Genomic DNA, 21,823 nt, shown 5'->3' with positions numbered 1-21,823 from the left:
GTCTTCATGAAGGAATCTCTCAATTTCTGTTTTCCTAAAACACATGTAAAATGTCATCTGCCTCCATTTTTATCTCTCTATCTGTCTTTCTGTCTACTTTTTTTTTCTGTAGCTAACTGTCTGTTTCTCTCTCTTATTATCTTTCTGTTTCTCACCTGCTGTCTCTTAATAATTATGTCTACTTATCTTAAAGCTAAATGTCTATCTGTTTGCTATCTCTAATACTGTAGTTATTTCTGTAGCCAGATACTGCCCCAAATAGTAACAATTATAAAAGAAAGGTTGCTGTGGTATAAATCTGTAATGTACAACACTATTCTGGTAAAATTTGGTTCTTCATAACTCCTAGGTTGCTAAGCAACCCACCATCCTCTCCTGGTATCTCTTTTGGCGCACCTATGATGCTCTCTGACTTTCTGCCGTATTCTGTGCTGTGTATACTCTCCTGCTGCCTCTAGTCCGTCCCAGGATGACGTTCGTCTGTCTGTGCGTGTGATAGTCAGCTGCCCTATCAACTGACCATCCACTGGGCCGTGGCTAATTTGTTTTTCGCCTCTCATCTCGCATTCTCCGTTGACATGAAGAATATATCAGTGAAGCTTCTCCTGTCTTAGTCCTCCATGAGAAAACTTGTTCTGATTCTTGCTTCTTCTTCTTCTTCCATTTTTTATGCATCACTACAGTTTTTAGGTCTTCTATTTTCCTGAGAAAACTCTCACTACCCTGTTGCTCATATTATCTTTCAAGGCTGCTTTCCACAGATCAAAATTTGTTCCCATCCCTCACACAAAGTGGTGTTAATGTGTTATTGATTCATCAATTAATTGATAATAATAATAATAATGATAATAATAATAATAATGATAATAATAATAATAATAATAATAATAATGAAAATGATAATAATGATAATAATAATAAAAACAAAATAATAATGATGATGATGATAATAATAATAATAATAATAATAATAATAATAATAATAACAACGATGATAATAATAATAATCATTCAATTCAATTCAATTCGAAGGTTTTATTTTCACTTCTTTCAACAGAATGTACAAAAAGTATAAATTCGACATGTGTTTGAAGGAATGATACATAGATAGCAAAGAATAACATTTGTCAGTAGTCATTACAAAGTGAGGCATTTTTCATACAAATATATTTATACATTCTGCGAAAAAAAAGTTGAGGTACCCACTCAAAAGACTGTGCTTGTACTATGTGGGCACCTCACAGGGGAAAAAAAAAAAATAGGTGAATAACTAAACTACAAGTGTGCGGGAAATGAGAAAAGAAGGGGAAAAGGGGAGAGGGAGGAAACAGAAATAGAAGTAAAGAGACGAGACAACTAAAAATAAAAAGCCTAGATCAATTGATACATTAAAGATCAAGCCCACAGAGACTATTAGCCATATTAGAAGTGTAGAGCATTGAAAGCGACCGAGAAAGTGACATATATGGAATTGCTGATAGCGGAACATATTATCTGTTCTGTGAAGGCACGTATGATAGTATACAAGTTCGCAATAAAATAAGCAAGGGATGTGATGTGGAATGCCGCGAAAGACGCGATCTAACATGCCTAAGAAGAATCAATAGCATCCTGGTGCTTACAAAACCTACATGCTTAAAAAAGATAGACAAACAAACTTAGTTTCTTTCTGTTACATCATAAGACTTAAGGAGGAATGATTTCAATATCTTTTTAAACGAATACAAAGAAGGAGCATTTTTTATGTCTGGACTAAGGGAGTTAATAATAATAGTAATAATAATAATGATAATAATGATAATAATAATGATAATGATAATGATAATGATAATGATAATGATAATGATAATGATAATGATAATGATAATGATAATGATAATGATAATAATAACAATAACAATAATAATAATGATAATACAGGGTACTTATAATTAAAATGTCAGATGTACTGTTGTGCTTGCTTGTGGAACTTTCACTCATGAATTTGTGTCAATGGACATTGAGTCTACGGGCTAGAAATTTTCCATGGCAGACACATAGCCAATAGATGTATGTGTGTCAAGGACAAATGATTGACGGCAAGAATAATGAATGAGGAAAGAGCGAGAAAATAAATAAGAAATGAGACCCAAAGTGATGACCATTTGCTGTTGATCGATCTTGCACATCTACAGAGTGCATCCAGGATGTACATCGCAATGTTGAGAAGCAAAGGGCAGCTACTTCATAGTTAATGTTCTATGTTAATGTCCTTGTGGCTCTCAGATATCAGTACATCTATCACAATGTCATCATCCTTTCCATCGTACAGAAATTATTACGTGGACCCTCCTCCATCCTGCTCTACTCGTCACATCCCTACCTGTCAAATCTAAATCGCAGCTTCCCTCCTTTGTCAAATCAGCTTTTAGTAGACAGAATAAAATCGGGCGTTCAGGAACAGTACTTTCATCAAAATCAGACATAAGAGTCGTACGGAATCTCAGCATCTCACATGTGTTGTACACAATAGAGATATGGTTTGCAACCACATTATTTTTGCATATTAGTTTGATATAATGTTACCAACTCACAACTGTTTCATTGGTGTGTGCTCATAATCATCATAGGATAGTGTGTTTCTGGTTGAAAATTTAGCAGCAACAACCATACAGGCCTAAACATGAGGTCATTAAAAAACTAGTACATGTCTATTGCAACAGGATGGAAGAATTTCTGCATGCAAAAGATGCAGATTTTTCTGATTTTGCGCATCTTTTAAAAATGAAATGCAAACTGAAGATTTGTGTGTAGCTCAGCTGAAGACTTGTGAAAGTCATGACATCATCACCTAATAATCTAATACAAATATCTGCTTCCTACTCATAACACTGATCTGTTAAAACATGAGGCACATTAGTATTCCATAATGATGCTTTTGTTGTTGTTGTTGTTGTAGGTCTGATATTGATGCAACCTCTGTCCACTTGATTTTACCCTACACTACTTTACAGAGAGCCAAATTGAAAGTGTTTTGGCATTGTATGGTACCTCTCTGCTTGTCTTTTGTGACATTGACCCTGTCATTTTATTTTATCAATTTCCTCTTCCTCTTCTTTTATCAACATCATACTTTTTAACCTATCAAGTCTCACAAAACATATTTCTGAGGTTGGGTGCTATATTAATCTTCTCAACTCAATTTTGATATCTCCTTAATATAGTTGCAGTGAAAATTATTATCTTTTATATGAGCCCTAATTTGATTATGTCCCATGATTTTACTGTAAAATTATCAAAATCCTCAAAATGTGCAATTAATAACTGATCCTTGAATTAGTATTGCATTTTGATATATCAAAAATAATGTTTTTGTCACAAAATCTGGCATATTTTCTGTATTTATGTCTGATTTCTCTTTTGCATATTATATGGAATTAATCAGTCCCGTCTAATCTTTCTGCGACACAAGATATACAGAGATCAATTCAAAGGTACCTGTTTAAACCGTTGAGGGCGAGTCCCGGGTATACTCAGGCAAGTGCCTATGGGAAATGGGTGTTATGGCAAAATCAAGTCGTCTTCAATGGGTCAATAACGGTGTGATGATAATTTCTACCGCAAAATTCAATCAGGATTTCTATATACAGGACCTTGAAACATGTTCATAAATGATTGTCTACATCTGCCTGTTCATTTGTTCCTTTTTCCATTGGGGGTGGGGGAGGGGAGGAAGGGGGCGGAAGGGGAATCGGGGAGGGGAGAGTTGAAGGAAAAAGAGAAAGAATGAAAATGAAAGGAGTGAGGAGAATGTCTGCAAAAGTTTATTCCTCCCTGTCGGACCATGATAATGAGAAATAGAATATTCCCTCATCCCAAGATTCCCTCGACAAGTCACAATCTGTATACGTGTGTATCTCCGTACGATTCACCTCCCGGTGAACCTAGAAAACCCGAAATCACGTCTGCTCCGATGAAGCTACTCAGAGTAAGGAGGAGGAGGTTGGTAAGAAATGTGTACATGTATGAGCAGCACTGATAGAAAGAAAAAAAACGCAACGAAACAAAACAAACTACAAACCGCTCCTTGCATCCAGTCGATCATTGCGGAGAAAAGGAGCAGAGAATCAAATGAAATGTAGCGTGCACTCCAATGCATTCGCGGATAAGCCTTATTCAGTCGTGTCAGCATCACTCAAGCGTAGAGGTGCAGTCCCTTGATGTGCGCTCCGCTCCCCTCCGTTGGCTAATATACGTCAGCGGGTCTCATCCACAGATACGGGATGTACTCTGCTGTCGCTGACTGCCGTTTGTGTGCCGTCAGGATGCTGCATCTAGTTTCGGTCATTACCGATGTTACTGATCTCATTGCAAGAGATGCTGCGTGCATGCTTGCTGTGTGAAGGCAGGTTGCCATATTTGATGAGAACTTTCAGAGCAAAAAGCAGGTCATCATGTTGTCAAAATGACAGACTGAGATTAGAATTAGTCTACATCTTTTAGAATATCGTGCAGGGGAAATATTTCTTCCTTACAATTTCTTTTTTTTAAATACCCCTCGTCTTCTACTTCACGTATGGTTGATACCTTGATACTGTTGGTGCCATAGGATTCTATTTTTGAGAAAAATGCTATACTAATACCATCTTTACTGTGCTGAGATCCGCCACAGCACAGCGCCCATTACTCAGTAGTTTGTTTACATGCCTTATGTAGTTTATGACCGCTCCATTGGAAGTGCTTGATCCTATTATATTACCCCCATTTGTTAGGCTTGAAATGATTTATGATGCAAGGGAGTCATGCAGTTTTCGTCTACTTCATGGCGTGGAAGTAGGTGAAATGAAATGTTATGAAATATCAGCTTTGTGTAACACTTTTTTGTCCCAAGAGGGAACACCATTGGAACGCTGTTTATGATAGAGATTACTCAATATGTGGAAATTCTAGAGCAATTCTTAATCTTATTGACTCGATGCATATGTAGTATTTAAATGGCAAAACACCAATATGATCTCTTTGAAGTACATTAATAACCATGATAAGATGGTAATTTGCATATATCTACACTATATTGGGAAAAAAGTCACTGGATCATGGACACAATGGACAAGCTAATATGTTTTAACCTTTTAACTGTTTGTTGACACTACGTCAGTGCAAATGGAAAAAAGAATAGATACTGTATTATCAGAACTTATCAAATGAATATGTTCATATGCTAGTACCTGTAGATACTTAAATTGCTGATGTTATATTTTAAATTCATTCATTGTTACTTGTACAGTATAGTCAAATGTCCATTATCATAAATATTATTATTATTATTATCATTATTATCATTATAATTATTGTTATTATTATTATCATTATCATTATTATTATTATTATCATTATTATCATTATTATTATTTTATTATTATTATTATTATTATTATTATTATTATTATCATTATTATTGTTGTTTTGTTATTTCTTACCATTATTTGTGTGTGTGTGTGTGTGTGTGTGTGTGTGTGTGTGTGCGTGTGAGTTACAGGACAGTTTTCCCAGCTGAAGTCCACCCAGTATGTTTTAGTCATTAACTATGTATCACAAACGAGCATTCCGTCCGATGTGACAGACACATCGTTTTTCAGGGATGTGTGTGTGAAATTATGCACTGGGTGTTCATGGGCAGGCAGTCAGCCCGCTATCAGTGTGCCAGAATAACAAAATTCTTTTTTAGTCTTCTTGCAGATTGGCCGTAACCAAAAGAAAAAATTGTAATATAGCATTCATCTTATCTCTTATACCCTGTTGTTTTTCTTCTGTATTTGCCAACACAGTGTTAAACCTAATTCATCAGTTACCTGCCTGTATGATACTGCCTGCTTGATTTGATATACTAGAGAAAACATAAATTTTTCCCCAATGTGGAAAAGCTGTAATTACAGACCCTGTGTAGAGTAACAACCCGATTTACTGGTGATGGTAGTATCTGAGGTTTTTGTTCTGTAAACAATATTTTACTGCAGTTTGCAGCCACCAGGTCATGGCTTTTCTGTGGTAGGCCAGACTCTAATGAACATAACAGCAGATGTCTTCACAAATCATGAAAAAGACCAAACAATCAATGAAAATACTACACTTCATTGGATTCATCTGTGTTTTCTACTGTTCTTTTATAGTTGTATATTAGGAAAAAATATCAACACATTGTGAGTGCACAATTTGTGCTTTAATAATCAAGAATAAAATTCATTGTCATTGTCATTGTCATTGTCATTGTCATAATGTCAAATGTAGTGCATAAATTGTGCATCAATGATGTCAAACGCAATATTTTAGAGCTTGATTCAAAATGGCTGCCAGGCCATTTAGTGCGGTTGTAGTGGTCACACGTTACATGTCCAGTGAGTGATAGCTATTTCAAATTAGTTCTGTATGTTTGTATTCATAGGCAGCTGTAATACTGGCATAAAGGGATATCATTTCTTGTGTGTTTACATTTCACATATGTGCGTACAGGAAGGCATCCATTGGAATTTGATTCAATCCAACTTAGGTTCAGGCAATCAAATGACAGTAAATATTTTGCAGAATCATGAGAGATGACTTTGATTTGTATGAAACCTGCAGTGGGGTTTTATGACTAAAATATTTACAATGAGCTCCTCATATTGTATCTCCGCTACTATCATTGATATTTGTCTCATTGCACACTTTCTAAAGCTCTCTTTTTCTTATCTGTCTATCCATCTACAACTGTCTATAATCTGTCTATCTATCTATCTATCTATCTGTCTTCATTTTTGTCCTTCTTTATTTTCCCCTTTATTTCTATGTATAATTTTTGTTTTCCATCTGTTTGATTCTCCTTCTCCATCTTTGCCTCTTTGTCTGTCTGTCTCTAGTTTTATATCTCCCATTTTCTATTTCTGAATATCATTCTTATATATATATATATATGTATATATATATATATATAATCACTACACTGACGAAGGCCCGAGGTGGGTTGAAAATTTTGTGAATAAAAACCTTCTTGTTGGATCTACAGATGGCGTATTTGAGACTCATTCTTCTTGTAATTATATATATATATATATATATATATAGATATATATATATATATATATATATATATGTGACGGAGGAATATGTATATATATATATATATGTATATATATATATGTATATATAAATATATATATATATATATCCATCTGCATTTATTTACACTCTCTCTCTCTCTTCTTGATGTTTCCTGATACAGGTAGATAACATACAGGAGGCAGTGAAGACAGTGAAGGCGAACAACATCCGCCCGCTGAGTCCCGAACCTCGGATCGGCGCCCACGGCAAGCCCGTCATGTTCCTCCATCCCAAGGACTGTGGCGGCGTCCTCATCGAGCTGGAGGAGAAGTGACAGTGTTTGTCCTTAATGTGGGCAGCAACGAAATACTGGTGACTGGTGGCCGCTGATATCAAACTGATAGAATGTGCAGTGTGTGTGTGGACTTCCCATCATGCTGGTCAAGTATTTTTTGGGCCTGGCATGTCGTGGTATATTGATATGGCAGGGGAATGGATCATTGCACACACAGTGGTAAAGGAAAGCCATCCTCAGTATTGTGCTTACTGAAGGAGGGCGTTAACATGAATACTATAAAATATGTGTATATCATGTGTGTGTAAAGTTATGTTTATGCGCATATATATATATATATATATGTATGTATACATTTATATATATATATATATGTATATGTTTATACATACATATATATATATGTATATATATATATATATATATATATATACATATACATATACATATACGTATATATGTACAAGGCTTGACATTAATGGTGGCCTGGTGGCATGGGACCACTAAAAATTCATGTCTGGCTACCAAGTTTCCAAAATGGCTATCTCTTTGTGGCCCAATCAGGCGGCTGAAATTCAAGATGAATTTCTGTATTACCTTTTATTTCAGACTACTTCATTTCTTTTTCAAGCCCACCAAAATTTCAGATTCAAAGATTTTAGTGGCCCAAACAGGCCACCAGAAAAAAAAAAGTTAGTGTCAAGCCCTGTTTATATGTAGATATACACATACACACAGACATATAATATATATGCATACATACATATGTACATTAACATACATATATACATCTATATGTGTGTATATGTAAGTATGTACACACATAAACATACGGAATATTCCGTGATTTGTATATTAGGATCGTGATGTGGCAAAAGAGGTCTGAATTCTCAGAAGGTTCCTTGATCGGAGGCGCCAGCTCTTCATACACTACACGGTGATGGGTATTTTGTTGCATGGCCAACACACAAAGATTGGTTTTATGGGAAACAGATGTGACCAGCATTTTAGCTGCAGTTCAATGTAATATAATGATGATATGTTCTTCTTTATCCAGGGTAGCCTCTTCAGTGTATGCACTTGTTCTTCCAGAGGGCCCTGCCATTATTAATACCATAGTGTTGCCATCTACCTAGTGCATGCTTGCAACTTTATGCACCAGAGGATAAAGCATCTCTTCTTTTGGGGGGAAATGCACAGAGCCTGAAGGTTTTTCTAGAAATACATTTTCTTGGAAATACAAATTCATAACTCTTCCCTCTCTCTCTCTCTCTGATTCCCTCAACTATTTGTTTCTGTAGATTCTATGTACCTCCTCCAAAGCGACGTAGTGTTAAAAAGACACCTGGGACCCTGCCTTGGAAAAAGAAGATACAGAAATTTATGTATAAATATATATATATATATATATATATATATATATATATATATATATATGTGTGTATGTATATGTATATATATATATATACATGTATATGTAATTTTCCTTCTGGGTATGCTAGAAATTGAGCGTATTATTGCAAATCAAGCTTTGGCCCAATTCTTAATGCGGTCGAATGAAATTGGATTCCAGATCCAACAAATCTTATGAAAACATAGAGAGAGAGAGAGAGAGAGAGAGTTAGAGAGGGAGAGTGGAAAAAAATGAGAGAAAGAAGGAGATAGAAATGACAATACTAATGTTGGTGCTGAGGTTCATCCTGCAATTGTGGGAGCATTACAGCCATAATTTTGTTATTTTTATTTTGCTTTCTTCCTGTGAGATTCACACGCAAATATTTTTAGTGCCAGTTTATTGATCTCCCGACAAGGAAATTCATCGGCTTGTTGATTCATTCAAATCAACTGAAGGGGACATCCGCAGAGGGCCTTTTTTTTCCTCTCTTTTCTTTTTTTATGTGAATTAATGCACTGAGATGAATTAATATCACAACTTGAAGTCATGGTCTGGGATGTATGGGAGGAATAGACTGGAAATGATTCAAATTTCCTTAAAATATTATGTACTCATGTAAGCATTATGTATATTACTTTGTATTACTTAAAATGGAAATAAAATCATTTTGAATTGAATTGAATTGAATTGAAATGAAAGGGAAGGTTTTATCTCTGTTATATAACAAAGAACAAAACAAAGAAAACCTTGTCTGTGTTCGTACACTATGTAGTGTTACCATAGATTGGACCTTTTTCTGTATTAATGTTCTTGCCCCTCCCCCCTCCCCCCCCCCCCCCCCCACCGAATATGGCTTATAAACTTTCATGATATGATGATAGGCAATACTGAAACATATCCCATTCTGCTTTGAAAAGTAAGTGTGGATGGCATACAGTAAATGAAGAGTGTATGCTTAGTATAATGAGGTGCCATTCCTTGATTACATGGAGGGTGGTATTCCCATCAACATGGAAGGTACAAATATCGAGATGATACCACATAAAATTTCATTATGTTAGTCTTTGAGTTTATCTATTGCACATTTCATGGAAATATGATATTCAGAGTATGGCAATGTGAAACTCATCCTTATATTTTGCATTTTGTGTAGGGGGATCCTGCTATCTTGGTCACATCAATGCAGAAAGCACGGAAAATGAAGAGACTGTGTGTATCTATACATGTAGATTACTAGCCATACAAGCCAGTGCAGTACCACACTTTAAATTGTCTTTGAAAAATTACAATCAGGCTTAAGAGAAGTCGAATTCTTGAATTTCAAAGAAATAAAGATTTGACTTGTTACTTTGACATCTTAATGCTGGATTTTTGTTGTTGTTATTGAATAAACAATCAAACAGACAAAACAAAGCAAAAAAAAAAATGTCTAGTCCAACCTCAATGAACTGTTAAGTCAATACATATCCAAGTCTATTATTGTGTTTGTGTGTGAAGCTTTGATCTTGATTTGTATTCAAATGTGGAGGATCAACGAAAAATGAGGTTGAGTGTATTAGATAATCTTCCACTTTAATTTTGGAAGGGGAGATGCCCGAGACAAAAATATATGTTTACAGACTATGCCAGTATTTTGTGACGTCATATACAGTGGAAGGTTGTGAAAACGAGGCTGGGTTTAGCGATGATACTTCATATATTCAAATTCTTTCGTCGAGTTTTTTTTTTTTATGAAAACAACTCGACACAACAATTCAATTAATTTGAATGAATATGCAGTACCCGCTGTTACACGGATATAACGAGATACGTGATGCAATAATGAGGAAATATCAGTGTACGCAGGCAGCTCGTTATAACGAGGTTTCCTTGTTTAATGTACTCGGTTCGTTGCTTCATCACATCCTCGCAGGATGTATATGTGCGTTGCAGAAAATATATGGAGATGACCTATAATAAAGAGAAAATTCACCCATTTGTTGTGTGAAACGGCAGTTTAAATTCATTGCTGGGGAAGTGGTCTTTGTCTCGGACAATCATGTGATTGGTTACGAGCTTTGTTTTTTTTTTCAATGTGTTCATCAGATATTAAAGTATTTTATTTGTTTGTTTGTATGTATGTCCGTACGTGTTTGTGGTTACATTGGGATTATATAGAGCGTCTGTTGTTTGATGGGAATGCGATATGGTAAATCTTTAGACATTGTCAAACTGAAACAAGTGTTGGTTATTTTTTAATCATTGAAAATCGCTTGAAAAATATCCGACTCCATTATTAAACAACAAAAATGCTGCACCACCCTACTCACTGTTCTGAAGTGAAATGTTTGCAGAAAGGAAAATCTTTCAATTTTCTTGCATGAAATTGCCTCAGAATCTTTCTTCTTCTTTTTTTTTAAACCTGAATGGAAATACTGCTGTACTAAATACGGTTCCTAGACGTTTGCTCCAGCGACAGTTACTCCCATGAAATATATACACGGCAAGCCAAACATACATTCTACCCACGAACAGAACCCTTTCCCTAGATCAAATTGGCCTTAATCCTTTCACAACCCTAACCCTAATCCTAAGAAATGGGAAAAAATAAGACCGGAGCAATTGTCGCAGGGGCGAATGTTGTGTCACCACGAAATACAAACTAAGATCTTAATATAATTATGTTTTGAAAAAATGAAAAAAAAGGAGATGCAATTACTGTGACGATGATTTATGTCTAATGACCTCATTTCATTTGGGATCATTATAACAGGTATAAAACAGTTATTATGGTTAGAGATGGAGGGCTATGGTTCTTAACACCTTCGGGTACTCGCATCAATACGAATGATCAGTTGTTTTTTTGAAGCCATTTTTTTTTTATGTTTGCCTGCGGACATGTATTTTGTTGAAAGGACCTGTAAACTCAAGTTCTGTCGATATATGAATGCAAATGTTTCTTTGTGTGTATGTCTGTGTTCTGTTATGTTTGTGCGTGTTTGCAGTGTATGTGTGTATGTATGTATGCATGTGTGTGTGGTGTACAGTATAGTACTTGGCTGTTTTGATTCGAAGGCATCTTTTAGAGTCGATTTCAAGTAAAGTTTTAATGTTTCAAGGTCAAAGGTGTATTCTTTGGCGATTTTTTTTAAAACTTCAATTTGCATCAACGTTCGAGGTTCGAACGACTCAGCTTATATCCAGAGTCCCGCCAGGCCACGCCGGACTTTGGGGCTATATCTCCGAGTACCATTATTAGAGGTCTTCTTTTCTTTTATTTATTCATGTATTTATTAATTTTTTTACCTTTCACATACATGACTTTGCATGTTAACTGTTTTAACAATGTGAAGTTAATTATGACCATATTGACAAGCTCTTGGTTATCCAAGCTCATGTACAGTAAAAAAAGAAGTCAGTTGTTCATTACTATTGTTATTTTTTATTCCAAAAAAGAAAAAAAAAAGAAAACATATTTTTTTTTTTAGTCAAAGGTCTTCTGATCTATGAGTCTCGCAAAAAGTCGGATTCTCTATCAGTAGATGTAAAGTATCCATTTTAAGTTGTTTCTAACTTTTGAAATAAATATCTCCTTTAGCACTAAAAACGAAAAGACAGTAGTTCAAAAGCGAAATATTAGAGGATAAAAACATGCACATGCTGTTGTTTGGGCGGCAGACAATTACCTATTTCCAAACCATGATTGTAACAGTTTTAATCTTTATAAAAGTGGACGATCTCATTTCAAAATTGTGAAATTTCTATACGGCTTCATGACGCTTGTGGTCAATTATATGGGTAGATGGAAAGATAGGATGGTAATGTACTCTGATTTGATTTAAAGCCACCGGCCTCCCCCTCCCATTGATGCTGATATCTTATGGCTCTTAATTGGATGTTGTGGTTTCTTGCTGAATAAAAAGTCGAAGTTAAAGGAAACCTACACCCAAATATATAAATTTAGATTATCAGTGAAAAGAGCAATATCAGTAGAACACAAAGAGAAGTTTTAGTAAAATTGGAGAATCGATTCAAAAGTTATGAATTTTTAAAGTTTTGGTGCCGTCATCGCTGGATAAGAAAACTACTATAACAGTTCATGACGTCATGTATGAACAATAGTATAAAGAAAATATTAAGAAAAAAAATCACTTTTCTAGCATATAATGGAAAAGCATTGACTTTTATAATCCTCTTGTAGATAAGAGGGGGAATAATATTGCTCTTAAAGGGGATGGCTAGTAACTGATCAGCAGGAATCAGTGGGAGTGCTGGGGGATGATTGTTCCAATCCTTGTGGGATACATTTAAGAGTACATTATCTACTGTTGTGTAAAAATTATTTGCTTCAGAATGGTCTCATATTCAAGTAATGTGCAGTTCAATGTTTCCAGGTTAGCATACCTGTACAGTGTCAGGGCGATTGTTATATCGTATATACCGTTATATTGTATATATCGAGAGATATGGATGATGGAAAGATTACTGTTCTGTTACTGCTTGATTTATCATCAGCATTTGATACTGTTAATCATACGATTATGGTGAATACTTTAAAGTCATTAAGTGTTGATGGTAAAGCTCTTGAGTGGTTCAAGTCATACTTATCTGAAAGGTTTCAGGTTGTTTTGTGTTAATAATGCAAAATCTGATCCTGCTCCTTCAGACTGTGGTGTCCCACAAGGATCTGTCCGGGGCCCAACCCTTTTTTCGATTTATCTGACTGGTTTGAATGAGATTTTACATTGTCACTCTTTTAACTATCATTGTTATGCTGATGATATCCAGATTATATACATCATTTCTACCTATACCCAAACCGATGTCGTTAACATCATTCAGAAACTTGAGGCTTGTATCCATGATGTCAAAAAGTGGATGAGCTCTCATTCATTGAAGTTAAATCAGGAAAAGTCAGAGTTGTTATTTATTGGCTCAAAAGTTCTACTTGACAAGGCCAGTCTTCCTTCTTTAACGGTTGACAATGACGTGGTTATTGCTCCATCTAAATCGTGTAGAAATCTTGGAGTATTATTTGATTCTACAATGTCTATGTCTGTTCAGATCGTTGCAGTCTGTAAATCCGTGAGGTATCAGTTACGCAATTTGGGCATTATTCGCAAGTACTTAACTCTCGTTCAGCCGCAGAAAATATAGTTCATGCTCTTATATCGTCCCGACTTGACTTTGGTAATGCACTTCTATTTCAGCTACCACAATCTCATCTTTCACGGTTACAATAATTGCAAAATTCTGCAGCTCGCATTGTTACCCTTACCAGAAAAAAAAAATACTCACATACCCCTGTTTTGTCCTCATTGCATTGGTTACCCGTTGAATCTCGCATTTTATTAAAATTATTACTGTTTGTGTTTCATTGAATACACGGATCTGCCCCAGAGTACAATGTTAATTTGCTGACATTTTATAATCCTCCCAGATGTTTAAGGTCATCCGATTGTAGATTGCTTTTTGTTGCAAAAACGAAGAAATCATGGGGGGATCGGTCATTTGCACATGCTGGACCTTACCTGTGGAATCTGTTGCCTCAAGCCATCCGTTACATTTCGAATGTTGACTCCTTTAAAGTTGCCCTCAAGACTCATTTGTTCGTAACCGTTTTCCAGTAGAATTGTATATTATGAATTTTTTTTTCACCGTCATTATTGTGTCCTTCATTTTCATGTGCATGTTTGTTTAATGATTTTTGTATTACATAACTCCTGCGCCTTGAGCACGTTAGTTATGTGGAATTGGCGCGTTATAAGTACTCTGTATTATTATTATCATTATTATTATTATTATTATTATTATTATTATTATTATTATTATTATTATTATTATTATTATTATTATTATTATTATTATTATTATTATCAACGGCCCCTTAACGATCCCCTCTACACTGTACAGGCAAGGATTGGAACAATCATTCCCCAGCATCCCACTGATTCCCACTGATCAGTTACTAGCCATCCCCTTTAATATAATATATATGCCAGTAAGAAGTCGATGGAATGAGTAGTTTTTATGAAAGATGACATTTTGTGAATTCTCCTTATATTCTCTTTCTATTGTTGTCCATACATGACGTCATGCACTGTAGTAGTCTCCTTGTCCAATTTTTTTAATGATCGTTCAATTTTCCTGAAACTTCGTTGTGTTCTACTGTAGCATTGCTGTTTTCACTAAGTCCACGTTTCTTTTAGTGTGTGTGTGTGTGTGTGAGTCCCCCCCCCCCCCCTCCCCCTTAAGTTAACGTTCCATGTGTAGGTGTGCTTTTGTGCATCAATGACATATCTCATGTTCTATTTATTAAACTGTGCGCAGTGCGCGCGTGTACAGCAGTACAGGCGAAGAGGCCGGGGAGGTGACGGGCAGAAAGGATTGGGATGGGAAGGGCGAATGCAAGAAGACGACACCTGCTCTTGTCTTGGAGCAATCCATTTATCGCTTCCTGGTGATGAGAGAATGTGACCAAACAAGATTACTTTGATCATCCATGTTTGGCGAAATGGACTTTTTCAATAGTTAATGGAAAGTGAAGATTTGGAGGGGTTTGTTTGTTGTTGTTGTTTGTTTGTTTGTTTGTTTTTTTGTTTTACGTTTGCCTTTTTCGGAAAGGAATATTTGTTTGTTTGTTTTTTTCTTGGATGGGGTATTACAAGAATTTGCTGATTATTATGTGCAGCGTTGATACAGAAATTGCATTGGGATTGCTTTTGATTGCTCTTGCACACACAAACATACATACCAGGGGTCGCGCAACGACGATTGGGGGGGGGGGGGGGGGGGAGGAGGGGGCTGCACCCCCAACACACGCACGCGCACACACACACACTCGCTTCATTATTGCTTAAAATTAAGAAAACACACACACACACTAGTAAACCCATGACTCTCGAGGGTTCCGTCCAAGAGTCTTTCGATCAGTGGGGAGGGGGAGCACTGACCCTTGACCCGACCAACTACGAGGGTTACCCCCGCCACCCCCCCCCCCCACACACACACACACACATACCACTCACACACAAAAAAAAATAAAGAAACAAACCAAAAAAAAAACGTTCCGCAGCTCCTATATTACATACATACATACAATGATATGACATACATAATCGTAATACGTATATAAGACAAACAAGTAAATATACAATGGCCATGACCGCTCACCACATCTCATATAGATAATACAAAAGTTCTGTTTTCCGAAACGATATCAGTCACAAACCATTATGCCAATTAAGTAGGGCATTGTTACCATTGTCATTCACTTCCGTATTGTTTGTGTGGTTTTTTTTTAAGGTTTTCTGGGTGTTTACAAGTAAGAATATTCTTTCGATTATTTTTTTTCCACACTAAATGTGATCTCAACGTTGGTTACACCTCCAGAATGATTTGATACAAAAGGTCTGTACAACTTCTTGCTGTTAAACTTATGTCAATATTGGATACTTGTTTGAATATTTGTTTGCAAACCAGTTGGGTATATCCACCTATGTGATTGTCACCTTTTTATGCTTTGCTGTCTGACGACCGTACTCTAGACTTAAAAATTCATTAATTCTCCCTCTCCCAAGGGAAAGCGCGTAATGTTCTGATAAATTGAATTTACTCCAAGCAACCTGAATATGAAATGGAGTGTCTTTAGTTTGTGTACACTATATGTTCTTTTCGACCCTTGATATCTAGTCCAGTCCGCTACTCTGTTACTCCTAAAACTGTTCAACACTGAGTGAGTGTCTCATAGCAATATAGAGTTGAGTAACTATCATTCCGACTTCTTAAAAGATTGTATAATCATAGGACTAGGCCACATTAATCATGAATCAATAAAAAAAATATCTGTACTAGATACTATTGTTGAATGAACAGAGTGGCACTATCATCTATGTTTGTAGCGATAATATGAATGCATGCTTCCAACTTGTCATGACTGTGCGATAACCAAAATGAAATAGATTGTAAAAAAATCCTTTACTTCGATATGTGTTGTGAATGACCACAGCAGAAGACTCATTCACAATCTGCTTAGATTTAAAAAAAAAAGGGGGGGGCAAAAAGTCGTGGTGCCTACAGCAGATATATTTTCTCAGCACTGAACGTTTATGTCACTGAACGGTGAACCCTATTTTGCCTTATTTGCGAAGATTCCACAACTTCTTTTGATGATTGCCTGCCCCCTTGAAAAGATTGAGGTGAAGTGGAAGAAGAGTTCTGCTGTTGAATTGTCGATTCCTATGAATACACCTGTTTGTTTAGCTTACACGCAATACATTGATACCTCGTGGTATGGAATATAGCTGCTGCGGATCATCTTTCATACCTACCTACCATTGACAATGATCATTATGGATAATTTTACGAAGCCCCTGAACCGAAGTAGCATAAAAGTATGCATTGCGTTTATTCTTATTCAAATTCAAAGAATTTGCCACCGGGGGTATTTTTACGGCTTAGTTTGGAGAGGTAATATGTTATAATAATGATAATAAAAAAAAAGCCTAGGAGCGTTTGTTTAGTAGATTTCAAAAGAGATAAGGACAAATAGTTTAGTTTGATGATGTCTGTGTAGTGGCGTCACTATTGACCCGCCGAAACCCGGCAATCTTCTCTCTCTGGCCTTGCCCCTTTAAGTTTAGAAGTCAAGTTTTTCAGAGTAAGTTTTGCTGGTACTCAGGATCGTCCTCATGCAATAGATGTTCTAGGTCGTTCCGTCCTTACTGCCCGCGGGGGAAAAGTGCGGGTGAGGTCAAACTTGGTCCAGAAGTCCTAAGAGAGAGAGAGAATATATTATACAGAGAGCTACCTTCATTTTATTTAAAAGCGATCAAGTGAGGCTTGTGCATGGTGATACGAATTCCATCCCATTCCTAGAGTTTGAATGAAAATAAACGTAGGGCTGTATTTATTGTGTTATGTTTTCATGTCTGTTGTATACGACAGTAAGAAGTTCGGCCATATTCAAACGGTAACATTTTTCTTTCATTCTGACTTTCATCATAGGTAAATCAAGGAGGTACTTATCGTATATGTAACATGCTAGAAACTTGTAATGCGACATGAGCTCTACTATGACTAACCACACAATAAATCCAAGTCTCAAAGGCAAGATGCTGCCCGTGGTCCTTAATAATTTTATAGTATGATATGATATGATATAATATAATATGATATAATATAATATAATATAATACAATAATAATATCATATAATATGATGTAATATAATATAATATAATGTAATATAATATATTATAGTATAATATAATATAATGAAATAAAATATAATATATTATAATATAATATAAGATAATACATGTATGATATAATATAATATGATGTAAATATAATATGTTACGCTATGTTATGTTTCATTATAAATTATGTAATATTTCATCATATTATATCATAACGAAGTTCCGGGTTCGAACTCTGCCATCACTGTATTTATATCTTTCTTTTAAATATACTTTATCAACAACAAGCCTGACCCTCTCTTTCTATCTTTAGGTGTAGAAATTAATGGTTAGGGCCTATATGTATACCATGTAGGACCCTGCATCGTGTTTGGATATAGCTTGTGTGTCCCCTGACATGGCACCCTGGCTGGAGTGCTCCCCACAGGGGTTGGAGAGGGATAGTAGATGTGAGGGGTATGATCCCAGTGACTGAGGGTTTACAGTATATATTGTCATGCAATTTGAACGCCACGAAGTGGTGGGCGTAAAATATAAAAGAATGCATATAAAATAATGTACTAGTATGTAGATATTCTTCCTTCAGTATTTAGTCTTCGGTCACGAGAGGACTGCAAATTACAAGTACATCTTTTCAGCGGTCCCCTCCATTTCCAACAACTCTGTTTTTAATAGTACAGTTATAAAAGACGCAGTACAGTATTGTATTTCCGTTGACAGTGTGCTACCTTTATTGAAATGTTGCACTGAATTGTATAGATATGTATTTGTAAATTCTATACTGAATTGCATTTTTGTAATTAAATGGGAAAAAAATAAATGAAGAAATAAATGAATTTAAAATTAAATGAAGTTTTATGAAATATGCGATACAGGAAGCCAGCTGCTATCATCATTATCATCAGTACTATCACTATCGTTATTTCCCACTCTAGCATTCTTCATGACAAGAACTCCATATACATGAAAGAAAAGATGTGAAAAATGCATATCAGTACGAATATTCATCCGCTATATAGCTGTGGTCTTAACTGACATTTTCGTGATGCTGAATCTTCGATATTACAAAGAGAAAAATGATAATCAAAGTAGGATCACATCAATTAATCTTCTTTTTCTGAATGCGGCATGTACAATGATGCATAAGGATAGTCGTACTAAAATTATCCGTCAAGAGGTTATTTTCTTTTTTTATAAGACAAGTATCTGCAATCATTATAAACTGCCATGAGACGTTAACACAACGTATCACATTTGGGACTAGCCCCCCCCCCCCCCCCCTCCCCCCCCCCCCCCCCAAAAAAAAAAGAAAGAAAGAAGAAGAAACAAATGAAAATAAAGAAGAAGAAGAAAAAAAAGAGGGATTTAGCAAAAAAGATGGTTGCCTTCCTTCTTTTAGAAGTTAAAGGGGGGGGGGGGGACTAGTCTGTGTCAATTTTCCAGTGAATTGAAGTACTGATAAATCGTTCAATCCATGTTCTAAGTATTAAAAAAAATGGACAAATGAAAGGAAATTCATAAACGACGAGTGTGTGTGTGTGCGTGTGTGTGTGTGTGTGTGTGTGTGTGTGTGTGTGTGTGTGTGTGTGATATGAGACGGAGAGCTTTGAGAGAGCATCACTTTATAGTCGGCAGCTGGCCATTTCATCATGAATAAACAATTAATAGAAAAGCGATGCCAAATAGACAGTTTGCCACCCACTCAACAAATTGAAAACGCAAACAACATAATGGGCTGGTGACCATAATCCGGAGCGCCATTTCCACTTATACGATGGTCAAGAACGCCACACATTTTTCACTGTGAATTGCATGACTCGACGTAACTGTGAAGTGAGGTAGATTGTGTTTCCTCCGCGCGCTCTCTCTCTCTCTCTCTCTCTCTCTCTTCTAATTGGTTATAGGCAACTAAAAAAGAAGGGGAGAGAGAAGAACGAAATTCTTTAGCAGCTCTGAAAATAGAAATGGAATAAGGAGTCTTACCCTTTTAGAGATAAATGGTTATCAAATCAAATTTTCTTAACCCTTAGGTTTCCCTTAGGTCTCCAAGTTTTTTTTTTAACCCCCCACGTATTTATAATAATGCATGTACCAGAGTTCCGTGAGCAATGAAAGGGATGGTATAATATTGGTTGACGTGAGGATTCAGCTCTTAACTTTTTGCGAGATACTTTAATTAGAGACCACTTTATGAAATGTTAAAGAGCACTATCGGTTTTGAAATGGCAGCAACATCCAAAAAAAAAGTAAAACAATGGATCCTCATAAAAGGTGGGTCCCACCTTTTATTAGGATCACTTTGTCTTTGTAATATCTCAGCCATTTCAAAGCCAATTTACATCAAATAAACTTTTAATTTGTCTTCGAACTATATGCCCTTTTTGTATTTCATGAGCGGTTTCTCATTATCTAAAAAAAAAAATATATATATATATATATATAACCATATATATATATATATATGTATATATATATATATATATATATATATATATATATATATATATATATATATCTTCAGGAGAAGTCGGAAACCTGAAGCCCCATAATCTCAACCAAAACGGTACCATCCCTTTAAGGTACTTCTCTTTTTTTTTTCTCATCACACAGCATGACGAAATCAAGCGTATATAATACATGATATAATAAACCTTCTTATTACTCAGCAAGTTACTTTTCAATCTTCTGCATTTTTCGTCTTATTCGTTGTGTATTGAATTGAAATATGAAATCAGCAAATGTAAATGAGGTGATGTTATTTGAATCTTTCTGTACAATATTTTTTTATATGACAAGAATAGCGCGTAATTGCCCTGCATAAATTAATGTCATCTATTAATACTGTCAATATCAAACTTGATGTTAAATCAAGGTTTTAGCTGATGTGAAAAAAATTCCATGATCAGAGAAAATATAATACAGATACAAAGTAAAAATTGTCTATTTTTCTATCTTTTCTAACGGTTTATCCTATACTGTCTCTTTTTTCAATGTGAATATTATATACATACACACACATATATTATGTGTGTGTGTATATATTTCATTCTGATTCACATTCTAAGATATTTCCTCTGAACGTATACTCCACGGCAGATTATAAGCTGCTTGTTGAGTGGCCGTTTCTATGATCCATTATAGAATTGTAATGGTGGTCATACAGACAACACAAACGTGTGTCTAAAACTCTGGAATTACTTTCGTCAACCTGTGTCTGTTTTAGTATCTATGTTGATAAGAGGGTTAGGAAGTTAAATGCAAGGAACCCTATCCCCCTTTTTCCAACAAAGAAATCCCCAGTTGACATTAGTAATATAAGTGCCAGCCTGCGTAGTTTCGCAATCGCACATCTGTATCTTAACTTACTGCAAAGAACTTTCTTGGTTGTCTATTGACTGATCACAGATCCTGGTCAAGGTTTACAGACGGTCACTTTTCATGGCGATGACTTTGAAAGGTCAGTTGAACGAGGAGAGAAAAAACACCAAACGAACTTGACCAACAGGAAAAGGAGCAATCGAAAACAACTCGACGACCTGACTGTTAACTCGTTCATATCCGTCTAGAGACTAACGAGGGATAAAAGGGAAGTGAAAGCAAGACTGTTCTGTGGATTAATCTACTTGAACACACATGGAACATAAGCTATATGTCCCCCTTCAAAGTGAAATAGTTGTTAGATATCAATCATCTATAGTTCGTAACATTCATAATTTCAATTCATTATATCTTCACGTTTACCTATCTTTTTTTTTGACATTACAACATGAATTTGATATTTCAATTTTTGTTTTTGTAAATATCACATACATAAAAAAAATATGTACTTTATTTCATGACGAACTCAACAAAAGCATAAGACGTGTTCATACCCTTCTGATCTTCGATGTCAATTTCC

General features: G+C 35.6%; 1 protein-coding gene across 2 annotated transcripts in view; it reads left to right on the top strand.

Moving 5' to 3' along the window:
• LOC139719797 (methylmalonyl-CoA epimerase, mitochondrial-like) overlaps positions 1-21,439 on the top strand; it is a 47,960-nt gene extending 26,521 nt beyond the window's left edge. The window contains exons 5-6 of one of the 2 annotated variants that reach the window (XM_071631183.1): positions 7,238-7,428; positions 21,331-21,439. In XM_071631183.1, coding sequence (XP_071487284.1) covers positions 7,238-7,390 — 153 coding nt within the window. In that variant the 3' untranslated portion in view covers positions 7,391-7,428; positions 21,331-21,439. Of the gene's footprint in view, positions 1-7,237; positions 7,474-21,330 lie in introns of those variants that run through there. The other variant, XM_071631182.1, reaches the window with a different exon arrangement.
• The last annotated feature ends 384 nt before the right edge of the window (positions 21,440-21,823 follow it).

Source organism: Diadema antillarum, unplaced genomic scaffold (genome assembly GCF_040938485.1).
Source record: "Diadema antillarum isolate AM-2024a unplaced genomic scaffold, OU_Dant_1.0 scf00000115, whole genome shotgun sequence".
In the NCBI taxonomy this organism is placed as follows: domain Eukaryota; kingdom Metazoa; phylum Echinodermata; class Echinoidea; order Diadematoida; family Diadematidae; genus Diadema; species Diadema antillarum.
Note: the sequence above shows the minus strand (reverse complement) of the source record. Positions and strands in the feature narration are given on the sequence as shown.